General features: G+C 33.2%; 1 protein-coding gene across 1 annotated transcript; it reads left to right on the top strand.

Moving 5' to 3' along the window:
• Nucleotides 1-6574: 6574 nt before the first annotated feature.
• Nucleotides 6575-7910, top strand: LOC108488886 (transcription factor MYB8-like). The gene is made up of 2 exons (XM_017793164.2): nt 6575-7163; nt 7379-7910. Exons 1-2 carry the CDS (start codon nt 6865-6867, stop codon nt 7908-7910), a joined length of 831 nt encoding a protein of 276 aa, XP_017648653.1. The 5' UTR covers nt 6575-6864.
• Nucleotides 7911-8829: the final 919 nt, after the last annotated feature.

Raw genomic sequence — 8829 nt, 5'->3', positions numbered from 1 at the left:
ATCGAGTATTATTTCTATGGGTTCTGTAACCTCATAAATATCGCATAAACTACGCATTCTTGCAGGTGCTTCCTCTAAGTTACTGGTATTGCTGCTAGTTGGTGATGATGATGTTGTAGGAGTTGTTGCAACAGGACTTGGAGGAGGGCTTTGATCATCGCTTTGTTCTTGATTAATGAAGCCGTCGTCTTTGTCATCACTAAAAAATAATCCTTCAATTTTCTTTTCTTCTTCACTCTATCTCCAATAATTAGCTCCATCAAATTCAACATCTCTTGAAATAATAACTTTCTTGGTGAGAGGGTTGTATAACCTATATGCCTTGCTTCTCTTTTCATAACCAATGAAAATACATTTTACTCCTTTATCGTCAAGCTTATTTCTTGTCTGGTCAGCAACATAAGCATATGCGATGTATCCAAAAATCTTGAGATGTCCAACTCTTACCTTTTGATTGTTCCAGGCTTTGTTTGGAATTTTGTATTTCACACTTTTTGTTGGACATCGGTTTAACAAATAAACAATACATTGAACAGCTTCAGCCTAGAAAGTTCTTGGTAAATGCTTGCCTTTAACCATGCTTCTTGCCAAATCAAGAATAGTGCGGTTCTTTCTTTCAGCGACTCCATTTTGTTGTGGCGTATATGCAGTTGTCAACTGGTGAATAATCCCGTGTTCCTTGCAAAAAATTTCAAATAACTTTGAAGTATAGTCACCACCTCTATCAATTCTGAGTATCTTAATGAAATGTTCACTCTGTTTTTCTACCATGGCTTTGAACTTGATAAACTTGTCAAATGCTTCTGATTTTGTTTTAAGAAGATATATTCAAATTTTTCTACTAAAATCATCAATAAAAGTAACATAGTACCTGTTTCCACCAAGTGATGGTATATCAAAAGGACCTGCTATGTCGGAGTGCATGATCTCCAATGGTCTTCTGGCTTGTCGAGTTTTTCCCGTTTCAAAAATCTGTCTGTGTTGTTTTCTTTTAATGTAGGCTTCACACAGTTGATCAGGAGGATTAATTTCTGGCAACCCATTCATTATATTTTCTTTTGACAATAGCTTCAGACCTGAAAATCCAAGATGCTCGAACCTTAAATACCACAATCATGATTCATCTTTAATTGCATTCTTCATACATTTCACCTCTCCAAATTCAATGTCAACAGCAAATAGATGGTTACGTGTCATATCAACTTGGGCAATTAATTCACCACTCTTATTTTTTAAGGTTAGTATGGAATCCTTCATATGTACTTCATATCCTTTTTCTAGAAGCTGTCCAAGGCTGATGATGTTGGTTTTCAAAGCTGGTACATAATAAACATCTTATATGAACTTCTTTTCTCCATTCTTTTGTGTAATAGTAACTTTTCCTTTACCTTTGACAAGTCTTTTCGGTCACACTTGTGATTGCTGGCGCAATTATCAAGATACCAAATATTTTTACTTGATTTTTCACTTTCTTTATAATTGAGGAATACACTAGATTCCACATTTTCTTCTTCTTTAGCTGCTGCTACATGATTTCTCTCCTCCATCTTGGGATTTAATCTACACTCGTAACTATAATGACCATATTTATTGCAATTATAACATTGTACTTGAAATTTATTTCCTTGTTGAAATCTACCTCTGCCTAGACCTCGGCCTCGAGCTCCTTGTCCATGACTTGATGTTTGATATTCTTCACTTGTTTGGACTTTACCATATGATTGATTACCTCGTCCATGTGTTCCTCGTCCACCTCTATTGCCTTTAATCCTCCATGGTATCCTCCATCATTGCTCGTACCTTGTCCAAAGTTATCCCTAGCTCCACTTTCATTGAAGGACAACTTGCTTTGCAAGACTTGGTCCGAATTTCAAGTATCATCATTTAGCTTCATTTTATGCTCATGGGTTTGGAGGGAACCCACAATTTCGTCGATTGATATTTGTGATAAATCTTTTGACTATTCAATAGAAACCACCATATAATCAAATTTGCATGTCAATGACCGCAAAATTTTTTCCATTACTCTGACATCATCAAGTGTTTCTCCATTTCTTTTCATTTCATTTACCACCGCTTTCACTTGGATGACATAATCATCAACGCTATTTGAAGGTTTCATTTTCAACTTCTCAAATTCAACTCTAAGGGTTTTTAAACGTACCTTTTTGGCTTTTTCCGCTCCTTGAAGGGATTTTTGTAAAATTCCACATGCTTCCTTTGATGTCTTCACATCTTAAATTTTTTCAAAGGGTTATTCATCAATACCTTGAAAAATAAAGAACAACACCCTTATATCCTTTTTACGAGCTTCTTTCAATACTCTTTTTTCTTCGTTTGTCAAAGCCGCTTCGGCAGCTGTATTTTCGAGCTCAACATATCATTCTTCGACAATGTCCCAACAATCTTAAGAACTGAGCAAGGCCCTCATCTGAATGCTCCATTTTCCATAATTTGTCTTTGTTAATTTCGGGATTTGTGGTTGAATCATGTTTGCCATTGTGACATCAACATGAACCTAGCTCGGATACCACTTGTTGGAAGCATAATAAAATTAACTCAAATACTAATTTTTTATTACATACAAATAAACACAATACAAACTGTCTCTCTCTCTCTCTCTCTCTCTCTCTCTCTCTCTCTCTCTCTCTCTTTTCTCTTTACACTAGCTGCTAGTTTTTCTTTTTATAACTAACACAGTTTTTCTCTCAAACTCACTAATTTTTTTCAGCACTCACACACATGAACTATACATACATATATATAGACATAGTCAGCTGACTTTTTTCCTTGCCGTGTAAGACCTTTTTCCTTGTCATGTAAGACTTTTCAATGTGCTGCCATCATCCTTGAAGTTTCCAGCATTATCCAATTTGCATGAGGTAAAAACCAATTTGAAAATAACTTCTTTAGCTGCACTTTTTGACCTTTAAAAGTTTGTTTGTTTTCTAATATAGAATAGATAATGAGGATGCTCATAGAGAAATAGTGGTTTCTTTTACGTCTGGTTTCATTTTATACCCCACAAAACTACCTGAACCTATTCATTTTAAGTACAAGGAACCATCTACTAGTTCCAGACCAATCTTTTCAATACTACTGCAACTCATGCACTGCACCATCAAACAAAACTAAGACATCATAATAGAACACTGCCATTACAGTTATAAAGCAAAATGAAGCAAGTGATAGAACCATATGCATGTACCTACATAACAAAATGAAATGCTCAAACATGTTATTTCCATGGCCTTTAATTCTCTAGGGGGATGTATTCGAAGGAACTATATATTGCAGACCTGAAATTTCACTAGATTGCATGATTTAGAACAAAAATAAGGCACTAAATCTTGGAGGAAAAAATGAAACACCTAATAAGCTCTTGTTTGAGGAGAAGAGATTCTTATAAACATGGAAAAAAGTTGAGATGGATCAACTCCCACTCTTGCAAATTTAATAAGAACAATGTGAAGATTACTTAAAGCTTAGTTCTTTTTTTACTTGAATCAATATCATGCAAACATCATGTATTGATGAGTGCATATTAAACTAAAAAAAAAACATAATGTTTATGCACATATAAAAAAAATGGTACTTATACCATGTTTACTAACACATCACATGCATATATATATGTTCATGATTGAACTTTTCCCACATACATTAATATAGGAAATGTAAATTTGTGTTGTGGATAATCATTTTTCATATCAATTTATGCTTTACATGAAAAAGATAAAAAATACTTGCTGCAACATGCTTACATCAAAATTCAATTCTATTTTATACCTATCAAACATTATTGCAATTGAAAAAAAAACCACATTGTTACCACAACACCATTATTTCTTTTCACTATGAACAGAAGCCAATGATCTAAAAAGAAATAATTTATTTAACCTTAATCTTAAAACAATTCGTAGAAACAAATTGACTTGTTCATTTAAGGAGATTTTTTACTTGAATCAACTGAGGAAATCAAGTGGGCTTTGACGATAGAGGAAGTAAGTGGGAGCCTGGAGGTGAAGGTGGTGGGCGACAGCAATGGACAGAGGGAGGGGGATTAGGGATTTAAGTTTTGTAATTGGGATTTGGGAATAAGAGGGAAGGGGGCACGGGAAAGTGGAAACTAAAGTTAAAATTTTAAAATAGTTAAAAAAATAATTAAAACATTTAGTATATAATTTGGGCCGGGCTTGGTCTATTTTTTAAACAAGTATCATTTTTTTTGCAAGCCTATTTTTCGGGCCTATATTTTTACCCAAACCCTCCCTTTTTTCAAGCAGGCCTTTGGGTCGGATCGGGTGGCCCAACCCATAAATAAGTCTAGTTCTAACCATCTTCTTTGGCACAAATTTAGATTATTTTGAGTCATCAAATACTTCAAACTTTTCTGATCAAAGAATACATGACATTTCTCTCCATATAAATAATGTCTCCATATCTTTAATGCTAAAACGACTGTTGTTGTAACATGAGTTGGATAGTTTCTCTCATGAGGTTTAAGCTGACGAGATGCATAAGTTATAATATTACATTTTTGCATAAATACAAATCCCAACCTATTCAAGGATGAGTCAGTTTGATTTGGGAGAAAAATTAATTTCAACAATGGCGAAAAATATTATGCAAAGAAGGAGATGAAAAGAAAATGGAGAAAAAATAGGGAGAGACAACAAAATTTCTGTTTGATTTGGAAAAAAGAATTCAAATGTTATTTGGGAAAGTGCTAAATGCTTAGGGTTTTCAAACTTTAAGGGTTGTTTAGTAGTTTCCCCTAGTCTATTGAAATTAAAAGGTAATGGAATTAGGTAAGGGGTGAGTTGAACTTGGGTAAGAAAAGGGAGATAAGGTGTATTGACCATTAAGCTACTACACATTTCTTATTTAATTTCTACAATAATATTTATTTTAGTATGATTTTCATCCTAGTTTGCTGAAAATAAAAAGAAAAGAAATGAGAGAAAAGACTTGAACCTAGGATCTCTAAAAAAAGCACTAACTACCTAATCATCAAACCTATTCAATTACTTAGTTACTTATTACAATTAATCTTGTATATTTTTGGGCATGACAATACAAGCACATTGTGAGATTTGAACCGAGAACCTTAAAACCTTCCTTCCCTCAACTTCACTATTTCAACCAAATTTTCATATAAATTTTTGGCCCTCCAACTTCATATATATATAAAAGTCATTTTAGCCCTTAATTTAATTTTTCGCCTCTTTTAGCTCTTAAATTTTCGTTGGTTGTCATATGAACCCCAAAATGTATGAAAATTTAATATTTATTAACTTTGCTTACATGGCATACACGTGGATGCCACATTAACAATTATATATTTTAAAATGTAAAATAAAAATTTTCATAAATTGTAAAAATTATTAAAAAATTAAAAAGTATAAAATTATTTTTAAATTTTTTAAAAATTAACAAATTGCTAACCTTATATGCACGTGGGCTTCCACGAATATGCCACGTCAGCAAATTTAATAGATATTAACTTTTTCATTTATTTTGGGATGATTTGACAAATAATGTAAGTTTAAGGACTAAAAGAGATAAAAAAAATTAAATAGATAGCTAAAATGATTTCTTTATTATAAAGTTGGAGGACCAAATAAATCATCTACATTTATAATATATATATATATATATATATATTTCATCTAATACTAAATAATAATATAACAAACTATGTTGCATTAAATTATATTAATAATTCTAAAACTTTTCTCTTTTTTTTTTCTCCAAGCCGTTTGCTTCTTATCTTTTTGTTTTGCTTAGTGGTGGTGTCAACCTCCGGGCTAGCTATCGCCCGCCTTTTTCTTTTCCCATCAACCCTTTCTTTCTTTCTTCTAATTCACTACATATGTCTTCTCTCTTTTCAATTTGCATATTTATTTTGCGGGTATCTTTGTTGTCTTAATAAATTGTGATGGATAGATGATGATGCTTGTTGTTCGCTAAAACTCCACCGGCCACCAGTAGTTTTTCTTGAAAAGTGGGTGGCTCTTCATTAACTTCTTAATTTGTTTGCTCTTATGGCACATTTTTTAGTCTTGCTTATCCATGTAATTTTAGTTTTATAAGTAATTTTAGGGATGATTTTGTTGTCGTTCTCTCTAGTTTGATGAATGCTCGATTCTTTTGTCACTTTTTGCTCGCCACTTTGGACCATTTGTGACTAATTTCATTATCATATTAAGTGTTTGCAATCACTCCAGATGTGTCATGCTTGAGTTATGACAAAACCAATTGTCAACGTGTCGTAATGTTATAATAATACTAAGGCTAAAGCCTTTGTTATGTTGATGGAGCTTATCCTTCATCATCTACGATGAGTGTTTGTTTTTTTTTTCTCTGAATGGTATGATTCCATACATTAAATGAATTAATGAATTTATCTTTAAAAAATATAATAATAATAATAATAATAAATAAATAAATTGGGAAATGGTAAAATAATAAATAATTATCCTTTTCAATCGTAAATTTGACAAGAAGGACAACGCACTGAATTGGTGTTAAAGCGAACACCAAGACTTTAGCTTCAGATTCGACTGCATTGGGGTGCCTTAGCATCAAAATGTGCTCTAAAACTAGATAAATAAATAATTAAGAAAGGACGATTTTCTTTTAAACAAATTCTTGTGTAATTAAAATCATCTAAATCATACCCATCTTCTTATCTTTCCATTTGTTTTTCTCTTTTTCGCACTTTCTCTCCTATATCATTTGCTTTCCTCTTATTAAAACCCTAATCCTTTCCAGTCTTAGCCAATTTTAATTTTTCTGCCAGCAAGAACCGCTCGAAGACAAAAACTTAACGCAAAGGATCATAGCTGAGCTGAAGAAATAATGAAGAAGCCAATTTTATTAGGAACTTCAACGGTAACAAGCAGAACGCCATGTTGCAGCAAAGTTGGGATAAAGAAAGGGCCATGGACCGCGGAAGAAGATGAAGTCTTGGCTAATTACATCAAAATAGAAGGCGGAGGAAGGTGGCGAACCTTGCCTAAACGAGCTGGTTTACTTAGTTGTGGGAAGAGTTGCCGTCTCCGGTGGATGAATTATCTCCGACCCACCGTCAAACGAGGTCCTATTGCTCCTGATGAAGAAGATCTTATTCTTCGTCTTCATCGCTTGGTCGGAAACAGGTCATCTCTTCCTGATATTCATAATCATGAAACTTATTTTCGAGGTTTTTCTTTTGATTCCCTTTTAGGGTTTCTTGCAAGTTAATTCCAATGATTCATCTTTGGCTTTTTTTGAAGGTACTAGCAATATCACACACACACACACATATATATATATATGCATATGAATATATGAACTGTAAGATTAAGGGTTCTTACACTCTGAATATTTTCAGGTGGGCATTGATAGCTGGGAGGATTCCGGGACGAACAGATAATGAAATAAAGAACTACTGGAATACCCATCTAAGCAAGAATTTAATCAGCCAAGGAATAGATCCAAGAACCCATAAACCATTGAACCCTGTTAGCCATGGTTCATCACAAGCTAACCAGGATGATGATGATGATGTCCCAGAATCAAACCCTAATCCCCCAAGCTCCTCCAAATCTTCTGAATTAATGGGAGAAAAAACTAATTCCATGGCAACTACTAACCTGGAATCTCATCAGATATATCAACACCAACAAGAGGTTGGTGATGATTGTATGGGGCAGCCAAGCAGCAGCGGGAACGGGGGAGACTTGGTTGAAAATGGCAACGAAGACCATATGTTCTCTTTGTTTCTGGATTCTTTGATTACCGACAATCAGCAGCAGCAGCAGCAATCTAATAATGGCGACCTTTGGGAAGCTGAAATCATGTCTCCAATGGTGGAGTTTGGGAACCCCCAAAACTACTTCAATCATCACCAGCAGCATCCTTAGCAAAGCTGCCAAAGTAGTAGATGCATTTTGGTTTTACATTTCATATTATAAATTGAAAATGGATTAGAAAGTATAGGTTTCAGTTGTATGCTTGGGTGGTTGTTGTTGTATGTAGTTTTCGTCTCTTTGGTTGTGTTAATTGTTCAGCGAAGAACTGCTTGTTGTAAAAAAACCTTAGATCTACCTTGGCTTGTATCAGCCCCTAAAATAATGTACTCTCTTCGCTTATGTTTGAAAATATAAATTTGTACATAATTACTGTTATATTAGTAAAAATTAAATATAAAATTTAATTAGTAATAAGTTTTTATTTTAAAAATTATTTATTTCATAAATCTTATTTTATATTATTTTAGATAATTTTAGCTAAAATTTAAATATAATAATTTAAATATTTTTTAATAATCAAAGTATTTTTCATATATGTTTTAGTCCACCAAGATTAATCTCTTACAACAATATTATTTTCAATGTTGAATATGTCGAAACCATTTTTTTTAATATTTAAAAATGATGGATCGACTTTTTGGGAAGCGAAAATAGAGTCGCCACCGATCTTTTTGTTTTGATGTGATCGGATCACCTAAGAATTTGGTTATTTTAATAAAACTTTTTTGATTTACTAAAACAACGATTTTGGCCTACGGGCTTTTGAGAAAATGGGTTCGGGAGTCGGTTACGCATGAGGAAGGATTAGCACCCTCACTACGCCCAAAATTGGTACCAAATCGATTAAATATTGTCCTCATGTCTAAAGTTAAAAATGTTTTTAAAATGTGATTCTTTTTAATAATATTCGGATAACCAGAGTTAGTTATCAAAAATCTTCTTGTTCCGATGTCCAAAAATTTATAATTTGAAAATCCCAAAAGGATGCTCACTATTTAGTTCAACGGAAAACCGAAACCCAACACAGTAG

This window comes from Gossypium arboreum, chromosome 13, assembly GCF_025698485.1.
Source record: "Gossypium arboreum isolate Shixiya-1 chromosome 13, ASM2569848v2, whole genome shotgun sequence".
Classification (NCBI taxonomy): domain Eukaryota; kingdom Viridiplantae; phylum Streptophyta; class Magnoliopsida; order Malvales; family Malvaceae; genus Gossypium; species Gossypium arboreum.
The sequence above is the reverse complement of the archived record's forward strand: the minus strand, read 5'-3'. Positions and strand labels throughout refer to the sequence as shown.

What these genes read in the sequence shown, in the direction of transcription:
- LOC108488886 (XM_017793164.2), top strand. Translation starts at nt 6,865, where the DNA reads ATGAAGAAGCCAATTTTATTAGGAACTTCAACGGTAACAAGCAGAACG. An exon ending in CATCGCTTGGTCGGAAACAG is followed by an intron (nt 7,164 to 7,378) that starts GTCATCTCTTCC and finishes GAATATTTTCAG; the next exon opens with GTGGGCATTGATAGCTGGGA.